This window comes from Talpa occidentalis, unplaced genomic scaffold, assembly GCF_014898055.3.
Source record: "Talpa occidentalis isolate TD23 unplaced genomic scaffold, MPIMG_talOcc4v2.1 talOcc4.13, whole genome shotgun sequence".
Lineage (NCBI taxonomy): Eukaryota > Metazoa > Chordata > Mammalia > Eulipotyphla > Talpidae > Talpa > Talpa occidentalis.
The window spans coordinates 30717606-30741268 of record NW_023601322.1 but is presented as its reverse complement, the minus strand read 5'-3'; the positions used below and the strand labels follow the sequence as shown (position 1 = coordinate 30741268).

Below are 23663 nucleotides of genomic sequence, written 5' to 3'. Positions count from 1 at the left end.
TGTCTAGTGATGACTTATAAAGGAACATAAATACAAAATGAACCAGCTATCCAATATCCTACAAAAAAAAAAAAAAACTTAAAAGGGAGAAAAATTGATCAGAATGATAAATTTAAGGTAACTGTGCAAGTACCTTAGAAACGATAGTTTCTGGATTCTGTGATTCTGTTCCCAATTTAATGATGATTACTACTGGCATTTTCTTTCCACCTAGGACCAGTATAAATCGAGATGGTACCAACTCAAGTGTACAGAAAAGGGGCATTGTCTTTTTTAACTGAATTCAATTTGCCCCACTCTGATCTGGGAGGGAAATTAATGCCAAGTAAAGGTAGTTCAGTCATTTCCAGCTAAAACTCAAATGCTTTTGTATAAATATTCAACCTCTCTTGTAAATTAGTCAGCATACCACATTTCCCTTCTCCTTAAGAGTCTAAGTGACAAAATCCTGTATGAAGCGTAGTAAAGGCAGATGAGAAGGAAATAGAGGTCCGTTTATTCTGCCCTTACAGTTCTCTGAAGAACAGTAATTTTCTCATAAATGACTATCCTTGTTGACTGTTTGCTGCTGAGCTAGTCCCTGCAAGGGCTTCCAAATGAGACAGATTCTGGACTTCTTCATCCCAACTACAGAGATTCTTTCAGTTCATCAGACTTCTCTGCTACTCTGTCCTGCCCCAATCCCATGCTGGAATCTATGTCCCTGAGACTTTCTATTAGCCAGATACCAAGGCACCTTATGCTTTTGCAGCTGCACTCCTCTGATGCCATGTGGAGCACAGACATGTCTATGAGGTCTACAGTCTTCCTGCCTACACTTTAGATAATCAGACCCACACTCACTGTGCCTTTTACCCTTCATTCTTTCTCCAATTTTCCTGCCACCCTAGTCACAGACATTAGGTTTTTCCCAGGAGAAACCTAATTTTCTAGACTATTTCTAGACTACTCTTTCTAGACTACTCTTTGCCATATGTTGTTGGACTGTTAACTTCTTTGGTCAGGAAAAATTTTTCTGTAATTATGTATTCTTGTCCTTTCAAAACTTATTTGTTCAGATCTCAAGCAATTTTGCTCCTATTTAAAGTCAGCTTCTTAGAATTCTAGTCTAAGTTGGGATCTTGCCAGTAAAAGTCATGGTTTTAAAATACATATTGATGCTATTCATTTTAAAATATCTACTTAAGCAATCAAAAGTTAAGGAACTGATTCTTTATTCTTTCTATATCATACTTAGCCTGAGGCAGTTCATTTGCAAAGGACATTGGTGAGCAGAAGTGAAAGGACTTGAAAAAACTCAGCATACACATATTAAAATATTGCTGCTTTATACTTCAACTGTTTATGAAGCACACAGCCATTGCCCATGCTGCTCTTCCTGCCTCAAGTGCTCTCAGGCTTTTTTTTTTTTTTTTTTTTGCAGTTCATCTTCTGGGCCTATTCCACTTCCTCTAAGAGGTATTTCCAGCTCTTCCTCCTTGCTCCTTGTATAGGTCAAACTAGGTCTCTGATTATACTTTTTCATAAGATTTCTTTCCTTCATAGTGGTTGTCCCAGTTTATAATTATGAGTCTTATCAGTCTCGGGTTTCCACTTCACTATACTGTAAGTCAACGTTAATAGTTTAGGCCCCTTTATGTTTTACATAGTTTTGAACTCCCAGCATACTTGATGGAGTACATAGTAGCTGGGCAATAAACATTTGTTAATAAATGACTATGTTGTCTTATTTGTTTCTGTTACAAGCTCTTTGATATCACTAAGGGAAATATTAAACCTAAATAAAAATGTACATAAATGACATCGGACACACAGAGTATGTGACAGAATTAGTATCTAAATTTTATTAAACCGTGGTTCACTTCTACCCATATCACACCCTTTTCCACTATCTTTAACATAGTTTGGAATCTGTATTATCAGCATGTCTTAAATGTACCTTGCTTAATGTACATTGCTTGATGAGGTACATTTTTAATAGCAAAAGGTAATATGATTTAGGAGAAATCTGCATTATAAGAAATTCTTTGTGAGAACTTAAAAGGTAAAATCTTTTTAAAAGCAAAAGAAGCATAATTAAATGGAAAGGAAACAAAAGACAGGATTTAAATTTGAAATGAGAATAATATATAACCCAAGAGATAATTTTGGTTATTCAACTGCAGGATTGTATCACCACAATAGATTAAGAAATATTAAAAAATGTACAGAAGAGATAAATAGATTTCGCCAAAGAAGACACAGAGATGGCCAAATGGCACATGAGAAATTGTTTGATAACTTATCAGGGAGATGGAAATCAAAACCAAAAAGAGATACCATCTTATACCCTTGAGAATGACCCATATCAAAAAGACCAGAACCATCATGTGTTGTAAGGGTGTGCAGAAAAGGGAAACTATTGGTGGGAATGTAGACTGGTCTAGTCCCTATGGAAAACAGTATGGAGTTTTCTCAATATATGCACTCCTATATTCCTTGCAGCACTATTTATAATAGTAAAATTATGGAAACAACCTAAACAACCAGCTACAGTTGTGTGGATTAAGAAGATGTGATTCACAGGCCTCCCCTGGTGGTGCAGCGGCTGAGCGCTGGGCTGCGAAGCTGCCTCTGCAGCGCCGGTTCAATCCCTGGCCACTGGCGAGGGTCCCACATGGTGTGACAGACCCCTCCTGCCATGCCTGCTGCTCCCCTCAGCAGTGTATTTCATCACTCTGCCTGCTCTGTTCCCCGCTCTGTTGAATTCTCTCAACCTCCCGCACTTCTGACTATACCCAGTGCTTGTATAAAAAAATAAATAAATCTTAAAAAAAAAAGATGTGATTCACATATATAAAAATCAACTCCAAATGGGTAAAAGATTTGAATATAAGACCTGATACCATAAAATGCATAGAAGAAAACATAGGAAAAACACTCCATGACATAAACCTCGGAAATATCTTTGAGGATTCTCCTCCAAAAGCAAGAAAAGCAAAGGAGAATATAAACAACTGGGACTAGATCAAACTAAAACTCTTCTGTACAGCAAAAGAGACAATAATCAAAATGAAAAGACATTCTACTGAATGGGAGAAAATATTTGCAAACCATACAATGTATAAGTAACTGACATCAAAGAACTACAAAGAGCTTATATGACTCAACAAAAACAAGGCAAACAACCCAGTCAAAATATGGGCAGAAGAACTAAAAAGATATTTCTCCAAAGAAGAAATGCAAATGGCCAACAGGCATATGAAAACATGCTTAACATCACTAATTATCAAGAAAATGCAAATTAAAACCACAATGGGATACCATTTCACTCCAGTGAGAATGGTCCACAAAAAAAAAAAAAAAAAAAAAAAAAAAAAACCTGAAACCAGAAACAACAAATGCTGATGAGTATGGGGAGATAAACAAACCCTCTTACATTGCTGGTGGGAATGTAGGCTGGCACAGCCACTATAGAAAGCTGTGTAGAGGTTCCTCAGAACACTGAAAGTGAATCTACTAAATGAATGGCTCTACCATGAAACTGGAAGGGATTATGCTGGCTGAAATAAGTCAGAAGGAAAAAGATAAATATCAGATGGTCTCACTTATAATGGGGAATATAATATATAGAGAAAGCAAACAAAAGGTCAAGTATAGGTCAAAACTAGCAATCTGACCACAGATCTGAGGCATACAGCAGGGGAGGAGGCTGGAGAGGAATCAAAACAAGGAAGAAAGAACACAGGGAATATAGTTATGTTTCATGGGTCATATGGTGGCAAGAGAACTATGGAGACTGTAAGGATGTAAGCAAAAAAATTAATTCATATAAAAAAAGATGTGGTTCTTGTACATGGTGGAATACTATTCAGCTATTAAAAATGACAAACGCTTGCCATTTGTAATAACATGGATTGAATGGGAGGAGATCATGCTAAGTGAAATAAGTCAGAAGAAACACAAATACTGGATGGTTTCATTTATTTGCGGAATGTAAAGAAATAAAACAGATAAACTCAAACCAATCACAAATCCTAGAAATCTGACTCTAACACTGAGGCTATGGAAGGGGTGGTGGAACAAAGAAGGTAGAGAGTACAATATACTATGCTGGAGGATTATGGTGCCTTAGTGGTGGTAACATACACCTAATAGGGGTGATCCTATACCTCTAAACCATATACAGTGTTATAAACCAATGTCATCTCAATAAAAATTTATAAAAAGCAACACTAAAAAAAATAAAATTCAAAAGGATATGAAAAAGTATATTCAGGCAGTGTGATTCCACTTCTTTATCACTTTCAACCCACCTCCTTTGAGTAAAGTTATATTTATTAGTTTCAAAAGTTTATTTCTCCTGTAATAAATTCTTCCCAAAATAACCTTACTTTCATTTCTTACATAAAATAACATATGTAATGACACCTTACTTTTAACTTAGTAATATAGCCTAGAAACATTCCATATAAATTAAGAGATTTGTCTATTATTTTGCAGCTGCATAATATTCCAATGCATAGATTTTTTTTCATTCAATAAACTATGTATACCATTAGATTATTTCCAACATATTCCTATTAAAATTGATCTTGTGAAAAAAATATCTTTCAGACAAAAGTTAAGATACCCAGTCTATTCATTTATAAACCAGAGACATCCTGCAGGGGAGGAGGCGGGGGGAGAGGAATCAGAGGGAGGGAGAGAGGCGCACAGGGGACTGTGGTGATGATGCACAAGTGCATTGGTGAAGGAAATTCTATGGGGACTACACCCGAGGATGGGGGGAAGCAAACATTGTTTAAAAATGAACAACGATGTAAAAAATATATTTAAAATATTAAAAATTAAAAACTAAATAAAAGGATACTTGGTCTATTTAGAACTTATAAAATTTTAATATTCTGAATAACATTTATATTATTCTTTTTAAGGAAATGGGATAGGTCCACATCTATAGAAACAAATGCAGGTGTTGGTCTATTTACACATTAGCCAGCTAACAAGTCCCTACAACACACGTAGGCACATGCACAACCCTTTCCCCCGATATATGGTATTTACCTCTCATTTCACCAAATGCAAATTCTCAAAATCACAAAATTTCACAAGCATTTAATAAACTTTATTGATATAGCTTTTGCTTTTCAAAAATGAAAATAATTTCAATTTATAAAAGTAAAAGGTTTCTTTTATTTTCAAAGTGTGTTCACATCGGGTAAGAATGATACTGCATTATTATGTGTTTAATTAACTTAATCTGGATAATTTCCCCATTATGCAGTTCTTTTCAACATTCTTTTTAAAATGTGTTTTTATTGGATCAACATGAACATTATTGTTATATAGGTATATTATTTTAAGACTTGCATAACTGACATTCAAAATAGCCTATTCATCTAGGTGCTTTTTGTAGGAAAATGTAACTCTTCAATGTAAAAACTATATACCTTATTGTAATTTCACACAAAGCAAAGCTGAAATGTTATTCCCCCAAATTTCTTATAAGATAATTATTGGCAGGAGTAGATGGTCATGAATGAAACAATTTTTCCTCTTTCTGCCAAACCTCAATCTTAGTATTTAGAATAAAGCACAGTAAAATACAAATGAGAAGATTCAAAACAATGAATGCAGCAAAGGAGGCCAATCATAATTTCTTTTTGTCATTTCCATACAAAGAAAGAAAAGGATAGGAAAGAAATTAGCAAATGTCAATTACATCTTTAACAGATAAAAGGAAATATGAATTTTAAACACAGGGCAATTATTGTCAAGAGATATTTATTAAAATAAACAGAATTTAAGTTTGCTACTTCTATTTTAGAAAGCTAGACCAAGCTATTAGATTTCAATGGCTGAAAATAGTATTTTAATTTGTTCATAACAATGCAGAAACAGAAAGGATACAGGCATGAAAATCAGAAAGTGTGGGGAAACATCTAGAAGTAGCTATTATAGACAAATTAAAAAGCACAGACAATACTAAAATATTAGTCAGAATATCAATTCTGTGGTCAGAAAACAAGAACATAAGATGGTTAGATACGACAAAAAATAATGTGCCAGCAAGCAGAAGCTACAGAATATAAGTGCAATGTTCACAGAGGTGGGCTTGTGGTAACTTAGAAACCATCTTTAAAGACAATGGCTTCAGATCCAGAGTATATTTGTTCCAATCCTGCTTTTATTGTAACTTAGTAGTTAGGTGATAACAGGCTAGCTACTTAGCCTCAATGTCTTCATCCATACCATAAAAATAGCAATACCTGATATCCTACCTTATTGGATTGTTGTGAATACCTAAAAATTTCATTTGTAGAACAGTGCATAGCATACAGTGAACAGCCAAGAAATTTTAGTCCTTCTTCTATCCTCACTTTCTACTGGAAATACCTAAAACAATAATTTGATTTTAGATGGTTGAATCCTGATGAGAGCTTAGATGTTTTTTTTCATCAGTTCTAAAATAGAATTATGCATATGACATATTTAGATAAACATACTGCTGAGGTTGTTGACATGCATTGAGAGAGTAAGCATGTCCTTACAGAGACCAATTTAGAATCCTGGCATTGGTGCTCAATGTACTCCCCCGTGTCTATAATGCTAATCTGATTTTTCTTGATTGCTTCATCATAGATTTTAACAAATGCAGAGCCAAACAGTGACACATTTAATTTTATATTTTGTATGATGCCAGGATCTATTCTCCAACATGTTGTTAAGCCATAACAATAATATATATTAGTAAGCTAAATCCCCATTCTGAGTGATGAGCTGAATAATGATATTTAACTGCCAAAATCTAAAACTTTCAGAAATTACAATGTGTTTACATATAGGTTCCCAAAGTGTTAATGATGTTGTTGCTGAAAAAAACCCTCTGATACCTCAGATCCTTAGTATAAATTTTATGGAGGAAATTAATTGAAGGAAAACAATCAATTTGAAAGTACTAAAATACTCTGCCAACGTTTCTCTCAATATCTTTCTCTTTCTCTATCTCTCTCTCTCCACCAACACACATGCTGTTACAGGGCAGCCCCGATATTGAGCGGGTTGCCTGGTTGTGGGTCCTCACCCGCGCGCTTAAAAAGGACTTATTAATACTCCATTACAGGCATACACAAAAGGTTAATAAAAGGTTTATTTACAAGGGAAAAGGAAATAAGGAAAATGTACAACTCGGGGAGAAAATAGGGAAATAAAGTCTTTAATGCGTCCTACCCGATCCGACGACCTGGAAACCCAAAGTCACTCTCAGAGCTGGCCGGACGCTGCGAGCTGGCGGAGAGCCAAAATGGGGGACCCCTCCAAAGCCCATGTGTCTGCCTTATATCAACCTGGCTGCTTAACCCCACCCTCAGGTCCCAGCCACCTTCCCTTTGGTGGTGATGGGATTTGGAGTTCCCAGTGTCTTTGGCTTTGGCCTGGGGTGGGGGTGGAGTCCACAAAGCCTGTATGGAATTAGCTTTAGGACATCCTTTTCCCCCTAACAATTTCCACACATACATAAACATGAGAATATTTGCAAACACAAATACATTCAAGAAGGAATAAAGAATAGGGTTCCTATAAATAATGCTCAAAAAAAGAAGAAAGATAAAAGAACATTAATTTCACAGTTTGGCTACACCCATCATCCTTTGTGCTGACCACAATTTCTTACCAAAGATAAAGAAGACAGAGAATTGTTCTGGATGATTTTTACAGCTAAGACTTGAAGGATGAACTGGGATGGATGATTTTTACAGCTAAGACTTGAAGGATGAACTGGGAGAAGGAAGGTCTACACTTCAGTAATCCCCCTTGGCTGTCCGAACATTTCTCATGCGTGTTTGGAACTAAAAATGACTCCTTAAAGATGGAAGGTCAGACTTGGAGAATTATGGGGGTCCTCCAACATTCTTTGAGCCTTTTCTCTTGTCTGAGAAAAATACTTAAACCAGTTTGGAGAGATATAAAAAATGTTGGAACCCCATTTAATTTTTAATGGAAAGAAGTTTGCTAGGATGAAGACAACAGAACTTGTTATAGAGAAGAAAAAGAACCCTAAAGGGGCAGACAGTAAGAGTATTCTAGGACTAAACTAAAACTTAGAAATATCTAAGCTTCTCATTTACAGATATAGAAATAAATGGTTATCAAAAGATATTAATAATTATTTGAAAAATCTTGAAAACTAGTTACTAGCAGAACTGGAATAAGAAACCAGATCTCGAGTTTTAACATTAAGATTCTTCAAGCTGCCATTTTAATGAATTCACTTTAAGATCTCAGAGGTACCTTAATGTTCCATGGGGAGAAAGTAAAGAAAGCAGCATAGGCATCAGAAACACCAAAATAAAATGTAAGAAGAACAGAATATTCATTCATGGGTAAGGAAATCAACTACTTATCTAATGTTTATCAAGAAAGTCTGACTCTAAGAGATGAGTGCACTTTCACTGCAGAAGTAAAACTAAAACTTAGAGAGAAATATCTAAGTGTTTCATTTATAGATCTAGAAATAAATGGGAAAGAAATTTCAAAACACTATTTCAATTCAAAAATATTTTACTCTATGTCAAACATTGTATTTGGTTCTGAAGGCAGTGTGCAAAGAAGTATAAGATAACCTGTTTCCTCCCCCAGGCACTCCTAGTCAAGTGAAGAGGTGCAACTGAAAAGAAAACAATTATACTTATAGACATAATGAATATAATGAAAATCCTTCAATTGCTTTTGTCAATACTCTTGGACTGTTCTTTCCTTTTATCAATACAACACTCAATTATAATTCTTGTAAGCCTAGTAAATAAAGATTTTTATGGCCAATTTAGCCCCATTTTGTAACTGTTTTATCTCTGTACAGCTCTCATGCACCACCAACTTCAAAGCCCTATTCAACACTGAAATTATTTTTGCCTAAAGGAGGAAGCTGTTTTGTTTTTAAAGTAATAACTAGCTGACCCACAGTAACAACAAAAAAGTTGTAAAGAAACAGTATTACATAGACTTTATAGTGAGAATATATAAGGGCTAGTCATTTGATAGTAGAAACAAACAAAAAATTAGAAAAATGATTGTTGTTCAAGAATTTCACCTTGGAAAAAGTCAAGTGATTCTGATTCTTTTAAACAGCAGGATATACAAATTCATAGGCTTAAAATTTATTTGAATGAATGCACATGAGATGCGAATGTCACACTATCCCTCCAGTGTTATGCTTTATCAGAGAGACAAAACTCAATATTCAAGGATTAAAAGGTCTAATAGCTGCTAATTGGGTCTAATAGAATTTTGACATCTCTTGGAGGTGATTAAACATTGAATGCTGGAGCCATGTAATCATTTTCGAACCAGTGAACAATGCTATAAAATAATAACAAGTCGGAAGGATCAATATCTCAAAACAAAGAATTAACCAGAAGTAAAATTCCAAATCAATCCAACATCCCTCATTGATCAGCTTATACTTGCTAAGGCAAGCTTGGAAACTAGCCAATTTCCCCTAATTTTATGATGCCTGGACCCAGCTAAGATTGACTGATCCTGGGGTGTGCAGGTTTCAGACAGAAATCAGTAAGCTAAATTTCCAAACAAGCACTCATTTATATGAAAAACCATTTACGTATGTAATATCAGTGAAATGTCATAAAAGAGAAGTTTACCTTGAGAAAAGTAAATTTATAAACAATATGTCCCGAAAGGCAAGAAAAAATAATACTTCATATAAAAACATTTTAAATAAATGCATATCTAAGCATATTTTACCATACTTTTAATTTACATGTAAACCAAATTGCTATTTATTTATTTTGTTTTTGGAAATAGAGAATTACTGCTTACCAATAATTTCCAGTGACATACACAAACACATATAATATTACAAACTAATCTAGTAATCAAAAATTTATCTATTTTATAGTAATGTTCTTCCCCAATTCTGTTTCCATTATATTACTTATAAATTAACTTTATATTTCTGCAAATTATGATATAATCATGTATAGAAAAAAAGGGCATAAATAGAAAATTTTCTAAAAGCTTCATCAGCTTAACTGTCACAACCCAGAATAATTAATTTACTAAATTTATTATGTAAATTACTCAAAACTTGACATCAAAACAACTTGAATTAAGGAAAGGAGTAGCACTGTATCATTTTTGAGGCATTTTAAATCCAGATACATATATAATTAAAAATTGAGAACAATAGCACCACAAGAACAGAGTTGATATTGGAAGTCAGAGATTTTATGTAAAAAAAAATATTATTTTACCACTTTTGCTTTATGCAAAATTTCCTAAGCCATCAGTAAAAATTAAAGGAAAACAGAGCCTCCCTGGTGGTGCAAGGGGTTAAGCACCGCATTATGAAGCAATCCACAGCCTCTGCAGCACGAGTTCTATTCCCGGTCGGCCAGGGAGAAATCCACATGGCGAAGCAGACCTTTCTTGTCTTGCCCGCTGCTCCCTTCAGCAGTGTATTTCAGTCAGTCTGCCTATTCTGTTCCCTACTCTGTCTCTGGTGGAGCCTCTCACCCCTGCATCTCTGGTCTGTACCCCAGTTCTTATATGCATAAATAAATAAATTTTTAGGAAAAAAAGGAAAATAAAGTTGTTGAACAAAGAAAATGACTTACATAAGACAACATAACCCCAGTAGGGAATGTGGTACTCAGCCCAAAAATTTTTTAAAAGCATCTCTAATTAAAATTCACCACCATAAAAAATTAATCACTAAATTTAATTTCCTATTAATACAGTTTTACATAATTTTTATTAAAAACATGTTTTATTAGATTTTCTAACAAATTAAATGAACAGTATTTACTTTTTTTTTTTTTTTTTTTTTTTGTGGGACCTTTGCCAGCGGCCGGGGAACGAACCAGCGCTGCAGAGGCTGTGGGCAGCCTCGCAACCCAGCGCTCAACCACTGCGCCACCAGGGGCGGCCCGAACAGTATTTACTTTTATTGCTGGTTTATATGCTTTGATAATTACATGAAACTATTCTATTCAGCTAAATTAGATATAATTTTAGTCACAAACATATTTTTTACTAATATTTTATTCACTTAAACATGGAGCAGTAAAATACTATAGATGTGTTTTTTGCATGTGTATACATACAGATGTTGCATTTAGGTTGCCACCCAAACTTGAATGTGTTGCACTGAAAGGCCTTACCTTCTGATTATTTGCCAGATCAATCCACACCATCCATAATAAAGTCCTAATATAGGCCTAGCACCCAGAATTTCCAGTGATTTGAGAAAGATGGATACAAACTAAAAGTTTCTCTAGTATTCTTACATTTATTGAGGCCAAAATTTTCCAAGCCAAATTCCAAATTCATTGGCTAGATACACTGTAACCAAAGGTGTATGGTGTCATGTTACACTTGCAACTTTGCTTAAGATTGTGTACTACATGAAGATAGGAATCATGGCTTTCTGTGTTCACTATTATTTATACATCTCATAGTATACAGGAAACTCCAAGAGAAAGATAATGTTGGCTGAGACAGCAAGATGCAAAATAGGACAAAAGATACAAACCTATTATAAAAAATAATGATGACAAAATCTTCTGAGTGTGTATTGTATATATACAGAGAAAAACAAGAAATGACACAGTAATTGTCAATATAACTTAATTAGGGGAATATGATTGTCAGGAGAAAGGAAAAAAGAGAAGAAAACACAAAAGATATGTAAAAACTATGTGACAAATAATGATTATGATGAAAAGTTACATTTTAATCATTTAAATAATAGAGCATTTAAGAACTATCTCACATGGAGCAACTGAAAGGAAAATTATAAACACAGAAGATCCATTAATTCATATGGTTTTATATTCTGAGTAAAACAACTATTAAATAAGAAAAATAAGATTTTGTACAGTGATACATCTTTCGAAGAATGTTAAAATTTACATGATAGAGAGAGCGAGAAATAGTCCTGAACTGAGAAAAGATCTCAAGACTTGGAAAATTTAATTTGGGATTCATCAGGCTACAAGGGTGTTGAAATCCATAATGTGATAATCTAGAAAGTGAAAGGAGAAGAGGAGACTTAAAGGTTCCACCCTATAGAGCTTTGGCATTTCTAGAATAGTATATGGAAGACGAATACACAGAAATGACAGAGAAAGAAATCCCCCAGAAACCCAAGGGTTGTCTTTTCATGTTAGTGTTGAGATAAGGCTGGACCAGTGAATTCGGTCACATGAAAACTGCTGGAAATATTCACAGAAGCAAGTGAGGTGGAGTAGAAAGGATGAAAAATGATATGAGACAAAGAGTAGAGTGAGGGAGTGGATATGATAAGACTGCTTTCAATGAGTTTTGCTGTAAAATGTGGTGCAGATTAATGCAGCACTGAATGGAGGGGCACAGTAAGATTGAGGGAGTCTTTCCCAAGTGGATATTTATTGTATCATTTTTCTATGTTAATTCCGAGGAAAACCTAGATGCATGAGAAGGAAGAGATAGCAGCAAGATAAAACTCAACGAGAAGTGTGAGATAAAGTCATTGATCATGTAAGGGAAGGCTTAGGTGTAGGTTGGAGAAGGAACAACTGGATTTCCTTACACTTGAAGCATCTATCAGTATGTGATAATAATGTACTTTCCCCTCAGTGTGAGTAATCTTTGAAGTTGTTCCACTGTGTGTTATTTAAATCAATATAGATTTATAGCACATCAGTTATCTCCTAGCTAAATGTCCATAAGTAGCAAAAGCAAACAAGGAAACTATAATTTGCATCCTAGGAGACATCTTCATCTTCATACATTCTCCAAAATTATAGACTAGAAAAAAATGACATAAACATGCAAGCTACATGAACTAATAAATTAATAGGGTAATAGTCAACATGTCTTTAGATAGTTATATATTATTTATACATAAATCACAACTCAGTCTTACAAATTTCCTAGATAATTGTCCTTTCTACTGCAATAGCTTTTATGCCAAGTAGAGAATAAAATAAGCTTTTAAAATCAGTGATGATCAATGCACCCTTTCTTTTCCTTTATTCTGTTCCACTGGTATGCTTTAGACTCACCCGAAATGAGGAAAAAGAAAAGTCCCCCACATAAACATACCTATTTTGCTACTTTATGTGCACATAAAGTTAGGAATTTAAGCCTTGGCATCATAAACAGAACATTAGTAGGTAAAACTGCAGCAGTCTTTTGCAATCAGCTTTTAATAGCAAGTGTCAGAGAAAGCTAGGAATTTTTTCCTAACTGAAAATATGTACGACACTGGGTAGCCAGAAAGTTAACTTAAGCAACTTAATTATCACAATTAAAAACTAATTTTGAAAAAATTCTTTAATATCCTCCTATGCAGCCCTAAATTTTTATCCATGTTTACCTAAATAAGGGACATTTCCTTCAATATACAATTTTATATTTACAAAGACAAAAATCTACAAAGATAGTTTTCAAAGAGATCTCATAAAATACTAGGCCTAAAGAATTATCTACCAAGTCTACTTTCTCTACAAATCCAGTTTTCTTCCTATTAAGAGCAAGGGGGATGAATCAGGTATTTTTAATGAACCCAGGAAGAAATAATGATCTTTTATTCATTTACAACTTAATAAAGTAGTTTATAATTCCATAACAAACCTACCAACAAAACAAAATCACTCTGGTAAAATCGTCCTGTCATATCAATTGTTTTTCAGTTTTAACTTTTATTTTAGTAAAAAAGAAAAACTAAAGTACTCATTTTATCATTTTAAAATTCTTAATTCAGTCAGAAGAATTATGGTCCACGTAACCAAAACTAGAACATTCATCACAGAAATACAAGCTATATTGATACAACACACTTTAAGTTCAGGGAGCAAAACAGAGTAAATTTGAATTTTGCATCTAATAGCTGTTTAGAAATCATCTCTCACCTTAGTTTGAATAAACTACTTGAATCCAAAATTAATAAAGTAGATAATATAACCTGAGCATATAGGGGGAAGTTCCCCATATAAACAGATAAAAATTGACACAATTTTATAAGAGTAAGAGGTGGTGGTTATTTGAATAAATTCTGACTCAGGTTTTTGTAGTTTGGCTTTGTTTATTTGTTTGAGCAGTTTGATAACTTACCATCTTGCTGGCCATGAAGAGTCTGTGGGCTTTGCATTCTTTCCTCAAGATTGGAACTAAGATCAGAGTTCACAGCTGACATCCGTGTCGAATCGCTCATATCAAACTCATCACTTTCTATTAAACTTTCATCCTGAAAATAGTTTTAAAAATCATCATGCATCACAAAATGGAATATATTCAAATAATGAGCATTTTATCAATAGGGTCAGTTAAAGTTTAGCCAGTAAGAGAGCTTTTACAGAACTCAGATAAATATGTTAAAATGTTACATGTTATTAGATACTTAAAATAATATATAATGAATAATTTCTCCCTCTAAGGAATTTCCAGACTCATGAACAATGTGTCTAAGTATAGACAGGTTTCAAAGGTAAAATAAAGTGTTTAAGGAAGATGTAGTTGGGGAATTATCCTAAATAGTGAAGGAATGGATTATTTTTAATTAGTAAAATCCTCCTAAAAGAGTCAATCACAAAACATAGCATAAAGAAAAACACATTTTGATTTTAAAAATTGACCTAATAAAACATGATGAGCAAAAATTTTAGAACTCAGTAAATCGTTAACCAAAAACTTTTAAATTTTTAATTAGGGTAGATTCTAATAAGAGATTAAACTTACATGTCTAGATTCAAAGTCCACATTTGTTGGAGAACAAGATAATCTTAGCAATCTTTTTTTTTTCCTTATAAGTGATTATAAATTGCACTGAAACCACAAAAAAAGGAGTTCTAGGTAAAAGTATGCAAGATCCATTTATCAAAATCCAGTTCACCAAGTGGCTAATTACCAACAAACCATTTGCCTAATGATTGATTCAACAAAATCTGTCAAATATCAACTTAAACCAAATCTAACATATTTTGTTGTAGTCATTTCACCAAAGCAAACTCCTTTTGGAGAACTGATTTTTTTTTTTGACAAATGGTGTGCTTATATAAAGGCAGGAAAACCTGAGAAAAATGTGTACAATATCATAGTTGTTTCATTGAAATCACTGTTTGACTGCAATGTGTAAATGTTTGATCTAAAAGTTTCACGTTAACATAGCCATTAGCAGTAGCAATGTTGCAGTTTATGTTGCAGAAACTGTTCTTTGTATTTGTCCACTCATCACAATCTAATGATGATTAATCATCATCACAACCTGTGAGTTAGAGGCCAGGATTCACCCCAATTTTACAGATTCAGAGCTGAGGACCAGAGCAATTAAACAATTTTCCCCCATTTATTATATAAAGTAGAACTGGTATTCATATGAAGTCACATGAAGTCTTGAGAAAATAAAACAGGAAAAGTTATCTTGCCTATAATTGGTGGACAGGAACATTCTGATAGATTAACAAATTAGAATCCTGATCCAAAGATAAAGCACAGGTGATTTTGGTGTCCTTCCTTTAGCAAAGGTCTGATCTTATCTGGATATACTTAATAGTATTAGTTCTTCATTAATTCAGCAAGGAAAAGTCACTCTGTGAGAGCACTGGGCAACCAGCCTTCTCCTGGAAGCATGCTGTCTCTCAGGACTTTATGTTTTCTCTAATTCTAAATTCTAAGAAATTCCAAAGCATCTGAAATATATATTTGTATGTATATGCACATGGACATGTGTGTTAAAAGAATAAATGAAAGCATTTCAATGTATATATCACTGTTATAAATGTGTACCATGTGTATTACATCTATATGCACACTTAGCCAGATGATATATATCAAATATTTAACATATATGTAGTATATATGATATCATGGTATTTTACAGCATGATTTCTGGAGCCTGACTGCCCCACTCAGACTTGTGCTCTCTACCACGTAACAGATGTGTTATCTTCTGTGCCTTAGTTTCTTCATCTAGAAAATGGGAATTATAATAGTATCAATCCCATAGAGTTATAGGAAGATTAAGGCAGTATATTTTAGGTATTTAAAACAATGTCAAGTATATATAAGCACAAAACTGATACTGTTGTATAGAATATGTAAACATTCTATACTATATAATAAGATTTGTATTTGTTATATGAAAACAAGCAAAAACAAATATGGTAAACACGTTTATAAAGTAGCTGAGTAATATACATAAATGTAGTCTTTATAGTAAGCATTTATCCTACATATTACAAGTAGCTATCTCTTTATATATATAACCTAATAAATTATTTCCATGTTGTATGTATATATATGATACTTATGTGATTAACATGTATATATATATGTAAGAAGGTATGTGTATATGTGTGCAGTATGATTTAAAAAAAAGCTGGATATAATGAGTCAGGCCACAGTCTCTGTTCTACAAAATGGTGATACAAACTGCTATAGCACATTATGGATAATCAGTAAACATTTAACAGCACTAAATGACATTCTTGTCACAAACATTTTGGGAAATATGGAAAAAGACTCAACAGTTATGTAACCAAATGCAACTATTCTGTATCTTGTTATTTTTTTTAATCATCATTTTAAAGTATTTATCATTATAAGTGCTTTAATGATTATGATTTTTAAAATATTTCCTCCATGATTTCCTAATAAATATAATTCACTTTTCACAACTTTTCTCCTTATTAGAATATCAATTATCTGATTGCTTACATTTATAAAGAGCCATAATGAAACTAAGTGCAATTTTCATTACATAAGTTCATTAAATGATTAAATTAGTAGCTTTTAAATTAAAGTTGACACGGATGTATGAAATATAAGATTTTAGAGCATTTTATTATCAACATAGAGAAAATGTTAATCACTCCAGGTAGAAACTGTTAAATATTTCTAAAGGTGAAAAATCAGAAAACTTGATAGGCTAGTATATATTCATGATATTCATTATCATCTTTAGACTATTCATCTAAATCCTCAAGTCTATGATTGCTTTAGTTTTGTATGCCAACCTGAAGAGTCTGCACATCCTACAATGTGAGTTTATACTTTATGTTAATCTCATGATACTGAAACCATGGTAAATCACCATACAGTTCTGCTTCCTGAATTAGAAAAAAATATTTAACTGTAACAAGTAATTTTCTGCTCAGTCTTTACACCTTTAAAAATAACACCTATATTGGGCCTCCCCAGTGGAGCAGTGGTTGAGTGCTGGGCTGCGAAGCTGCCCGAAGCCTCTGCGGCGCCAGTTTGATCCCTGGCTGCTCCCCTGCCACTGGAGGAAGTTCCTGCATGGCACACAGACCTCTCCTGCCGCCTGCTGCTCCCCTCAGCAGTGTACTTCAGTCTTTCTGCCTGCTCTGCTACTCGCTCTGGTGAATTCTCTCACACTCCCATGCTTCTGACTGTACCCAGTGCTTGTATAAATAAATAAATTAATCTTAAAAAAATAAAAATAACACCTATAGGGGAGCTCCCTGGTGGTGCAGCGGTTGAGCGCTGGGTTGTGAAGCTGCCCGCAGCCTCTGCAGCGCCAGTTCGATCCCCGGCTGCTCCCCGGCCACCGGGTGAGGGTCCCATATGGCACGCAGACCTCCCCTGCTGCCCACTGCTCCTCCCAGCAGTGTACTTCGTCAGTCTGCCTGATGTGCTCCCTGCTCTGGCTCTGGTGAATTCTCTCACCCTCCTGCGCTTCTGACTGTACCCAGTGCTTGTATAAATAAATAAATAAATAGATAGATAGATAAATAAATAAATCTTTAAAAAATAAAATAAAAATAACACCTATATATTTTTAAAAATGTTTATCACTGAGCTTTTCTATTTTGACAACTTTATTGAAATTCAGATTATTTATCTGGTCTATATTTCATTTTAATTTTCAACTTCCAGATTTCACCCTAGAGTCTCGGGGTCATATACCTCCTCCTTTCTCTTCCTATTGTGCAGATTGGTTGAATATTTTATATTTCTATTTCCTGAATAACAAAACACAGTTCTCTAGTTATCTACCTATCTCCAATTTCTTACCCATGTTTTTCGCTAACTATTGTCAAATAAATCTTCAACTTAGGACACACTATTTCTCTGCTCATAAATTTGTGCTTATATCTATTAACTATGAAGTAATTGTAAACTACATCAAACATTCAGGGTTTTCTGTAAGACAACTAACTCCCCTTAGATAACAACATTGCTACCAATCTCATCTTTGTCATGTTTTTCACTACCCTGTGCTCAAATCAACTTAAAGTCTATATTATTAAACTTTATATGAAATACACCACCTCAAATTTTATTGTGGATGAGTATATGTCTTTTTAAAAATTCAGATGAACAGGTTGCACATATCCAACCTAGAATTAGAATTTTGGGGGTGGAATCCTGTAATATGTAATTCACGAAGGTCCATGAGTTTCTCCAATGCTATTTACCTAGCGTTAAGAAAATATTTTACATTGATGAAATTACTCTATATTACATATTCAATAAAGTAACAACCAAACATATTTGGTTATTGAGCACTTGAAATATGGCTAGTGCTACTGAAGAACTAAAATTTTAATTTTATTTTTAAGATTATTTTAAATAAAATTTAAACACCTGCATGCAATGAGTGTATACCACACTGGTAAATTCAATAATTCTTCATTGTTGGATCTTGAAAATATTTCCAATCATTCATTATTTCATGGCAATAAATACTGAATACAAATATTTCTTCAAACATTACATTCCCTTGTATAATTTTGTAATGAAAATATGTAAATACCATTTAAAACTTTTGAGTGGCTTGCCCTATGACTATTTCCCTTGCTTATTCTGCATGAAATATGTAGACTATCTTGCTCTTCCAACAGCTACTGAACATGCTCCTACCACAGGGTCGTTGCAGTTCATCCCCTGCTATATGCACATACGTGTACTTCATTTCCTTCAGTTTTGCTCAAATGATACCTTCCCCAAGAAGGTGTTTAAAATTGTGATTCCTCATCCTAAAGGGATTGCTATTCTTGGCTGCCTTTATTTCTCTTAATAGTATTAGCATCTCCTGTATACATACTTGAGTTTTACTTCCTTTATAGTCACTCTCCCACATGAGAAGATGTTTACTATTGCCCATTTATTCACTGTTGATCCATTTCTCCATTGTCAAGAGTGACAGTCACATAGCAGGTAGTCAATAAATATAGATTAACCTAATTGAATTAGTGCTTATTAAAATTCAAATATAACATCAAAAAGTAATATCTCACTTGACTTCCATTTCAATGTGACTTTCTTAACCACTTTCCTATCTTTCTGTAATCACGACTTCTGAAATTTTATAATATTCTAGTCACGTCTCTGAATATTTTGATGGCAGTGTATATATCCAATTTAATATTTTAAAATGTAAGGATAAGAGTCATATTCCTGATGCAGCTACACATTTAAAAGGGTACTATTTCTTTTGTGTGAAGCACTTAAACTTTTTAGAAGCCAGAAGAAACCAACACATGCAAGTTGTATTGTTAGCACAGAGTTGATCTTCTTGCTTTTTAGAATAGATATAAATTATATCGGCATCTATGAGCTACCTACAAATAATTTGACACACTCACTAGTTTAAGAGCTAAGAAATTTCAATTATCTGATGAATCATAGTAACATTTCTTTTTCATTCTCAGGCATGGTTAGACATTAATATTTTAATTGTCTTTCATGTCTTTAACCCAGAGATTTCATCACTATTTTAAAATCACTTATATACAGCCATCTGTTAATATGGAGTTTGATATAGCCAGGACATTAATACAAATTTTATTGAGTGTGCCCTGAATAAAGTCTTTTTTTTTTTTTTCAGAGGCAAGCTTTTTTTTTTTTAATTTATTTATTTATACATACAAGCACTGGGTACAGTCAGAAGTGTGAGAGAGTGAGAGAATTCACCAGAGCCAGAGCAGGGAGCAGAGCAGGCAGAAGGACCGAGGTACACTGCTGAGGGGAGCAGCGGGCAGCAGGAGGGGTCTGCGTGCCATGTGGGACCCTGCTCCGGTGGCCGGGGAGCAGCCTGAGATCAAACTGGCGCTGCAGAGGCTGCGGGCAGCTTCGCAACCCAGCACTCAACCGCTGCGCCACCAGGGAGGCCCTAAAGTCTTTTAAGATAAAAAAAATATTGTAAGTATAGTTTTGAGATTAAATCAAGGAGAAAACAATAAAATGAATTCTGTCAAGAGTTAGCACAGCAAATTAATTTTGAAAGAACTTAATATTTTACCAAATAATGCTGTATTTGAAAAATAAATATTTGACCACATTTGTTCTAGAGAAAGTTCAAGAAGGAAAGAATTTATTAGTCTGAGAAACTATTCCTAAGACAGACCATGTAAGTGTGGTCTACCAATTATTCCCTATTAACTAGTTTACTAAGTCCCTACTGTGTGCCTATTATTGTAAGTCTATGGGTAGGGGGAGGGAGACATACACATATGGACACATAGGTAATTTAGTCCCCACCTTTGTGATTCTACAGTCAAATTAATGAATTAAGTGGAATTAAAAGAGAATGTCTCACAAACATGCATTTACTATTTAATACCTACCACCAAATTCATCACTCTTTTTTTTATATACAAATTCAATGAAATGATTTAAAACAAAATTATCTCTAATTAAGAACACTGCTGGTGCTCATGGGGTGAATATGTACATTTGTAGTGGTTTAAACCTATAACCCTCAAAGATACAATGATGTAAACCAACTTTACCTCAATCCATATAATTTGATAAAATAAAGGTAAAAAAAGATTCAACACAAGTTTTCCCTAGAAAATGCAGACAAGTAGACAATTACATAAAATAGTGATTAACTGAGGAATAACTTTAAAGTATATATAAGAATTAAATGGAGAAATGATTATACTTTTATCCCTGGCCAGGGAGCTAACCCACATAAGGCACAGCATAACTCTCCTGCCTCACCTGTTGCTCCCCTCAGCAGTATATTTAAGTAGATCCACCTGCTTCTCCCCATTCTGTCTCTGGTGAATCTTCTCACTACCTGCACCTCCGGCTTATACCCCAGTTCTTCTACATAAAAATTTAAAATTAAATTAAAAAAAATTTTTTTGACACTCACTCATTTGGTACACTTCCCCTAAGCTTTCTGGTATTTTAACCAGCTCAGTGGTGGTCTGTGAGGAAAATGAAACTTTCTGGGGTTAAACAAATTTCTACATAGTTCCAAAGTTAGATGTATTGGCTGGAATTTCTATTAAGAACTAGAAGTTTCTGCCTGTATCTGAATCTGTGCAATCCTGGTGATATCTCTTTCATTAAAAAAATAAATTACCATCTTCAAAATGCCATCATACTTATTATGATCGTCATGGTTATCAAATTTCATTTCAACTTGCAAGTGATAGAAATGCAGATGTGACCATGTTACCTCATCTTGCTGTGAGTTTAGCAGCTGCAGCTTCATGTGCTTCATATACGCCATGGTAATTGGCATGTTGTAGTCAATCATGCTGGTCACCAAAGTGGGAGGTTTTCCATTATCTGTAATAAAAGATTTTTGATGGGTAATGAAGGTGATATTGCATTCTACCTGTAATTTCAGAATGACCCAATTTGTTCATAGTGGGATAAGATTCTAAATAGCAAGAGGTTAAGAGATGGGTAGCACTGTGCATGACTTATAGACAAAATAACTGGAAAGGCTCTACAAAGTTAACAAATTAACACTAGATGAACTAGTTATTTCTGACCAGAGGGGACCTTTTTAATAACCTGGGTAATAATGAGTGAAGCGAATATGGATATTTAGCACAATTATTTGTATTTCTGAACTTTCCCCTTTTTTGTGCATTTACTTTCCATATGTACTACTTGACTCAAATGGAAATATGCTCTTTTTTCCATTAAATTTTCGTTACCAGTCTACCCATCCACAAACACACAGAAAGAATCTAGCATAATTGTGATTTTTAAAGAAAGTTGAATTCAAATTACAATTTTCACACACAAAAAAACTTTCAGTGAAATGCCATATTATTCATCACTTTTAGAAATAGGAATGGGCATATTTAAATGGAAATGAATGGAACATCCATTTCCTTGCTTAATATATCTAAAATACCATGAAATACACACAATAAGTGAAAATTAAAATATTATTATTGAAAAAATGTTATATGCCACAGTTGAAACTGACTTTTCTCTAAGAATGGACACAAATTACTTTTTGAGTTGATATTCAAAATTCACTGACTACTTCTTGAATCAACGAGATGATCTGACTTGTTGAACTGTATCAGTCTACCATATTTTTATAAAAATGGGAGATATAAATTGCCATTATGAATAAAATTGCTTTAAATCTCACTGTTTGACACTGTGGCTACCTTTATGATCTGTTCCATCTGGGTTTAAATGCATTCTTTTCTGGCACTCTGAGCAGCTCATTAGAAATCGTGTCACCGCTTCTCTTGGTAGGAAGGCATAGCTCTCTGAAATCTGAAATGATTCACAAAATAGAGGTGTTATTATTTAAGCTAACTGAGCAAGATTCAACAGAAATGATCATTGTATTTCCAAATAAGACGCATTATTCCATAATGGCAGGAAGCACAATGAAAGCATGCACTGCATACCATGCATCATTTCAAGAAATATCTATCCAATTTGATTGCATGTCTCTTAATAATAACTAATAACATGATGTGGAGAAAAAAAAGCCACATCTGGATGGATATGTTTATATTTCTGTATTTCTTTTAGGAGAAATAATCACAGTATATAGATATTATAGTGATTCACTTAGTTAAAAATTGTCAACACTGTGTTTAAACTTACTACTAGCACCACCAAAATTGTATCCAATTTTACGTATTTTTTAATTTAGCCTTAAGTAGAAACAATGAAATTTGGATTTTGCATTAATGAGCATTTATTCATTGCTGTTTTCAAAACAGTTTAAATGAGAATAAAAGATAAGAGAACTCTTGCACATATTTACTACCTTAAATCATACCTTCCACAGAAAATGACACACATAGAAATACATTTTGGCCACATATTTCATTGGCTATTTTATGTTAATTTCTCATAATTTATGTCCACAACAGTTCACATTAATGACCAGGGTTAAGTTTTTCTCATCCCCTGCACAGTTTCTAGTTTCAGAATTATTGATCTAGAATCAAAACATAAATCAATACTACTGGCAGTAATTTTTTAAACATTAATGTTTTAACAACCTGATCAAAACAATGTCCCTGATCAAAACAAATAATTTCTGAGGTAAAATTAATTGTCAAATATCTCTAAATAAGAGCTGACATGGACTAATACTAAGAAATCTGACAGAGGGCATTATACCACCAGAGCACTAATCCTGATACATGAAGAGATTATAAGAGGAATAAATGAGTTGTATATTAGACATTAGTACCACAGACTATTTCCCAAGGGTACCTATAGCCATTATGAGCACTGATGAAAAAAGAAAATAAGTACCTCGTGTGCAATTGCATATACATATGCACCAATTCCATTAATGGCGATCAGATCAACTTCTGCTTATCTATTCTGTAGAAGGATGACATTGAGGAAACTCCAAATACTGAGATCCAAAATTTTTTTTTTAATATTTATTTATTTATGCATACAAGAACCAGGGTACAGGCCACATG

General features: G+C 33.8%; 1 protein-coding gene across 6 annotated transcripts in view; it reads right to left on the bottom strand.

Annotated features, from left to right (window-relative positions):
- Nucleotides 1–23663, bottom strand: part of NOL4 (nucleolar protein 4) — a 307016-nt gene that overhangs the window by 183769 nt on the left and 99584 nt on the right. For all 6 annotated transcript variants that reach the window (XM_037508675.2, XM_054694107.1, XM_037508682.2 and 3 more), the window contains 3 exons: nt 22374–22485; nt 21416–21528; nt 14095–14227 (listed from right to left, as the gene is read on the bottom strand). In XM_037508675.2, the coding sequence (XP_037364572.1) occupies nt 14095–14227; nt 21416–21528; nt 22374–22485 (358 nt within the window). The remainder of the gene's footprint in view (nt 1–14094; nt 14228–21415; nt 21529–22373; nt 22486–23663) is intronic.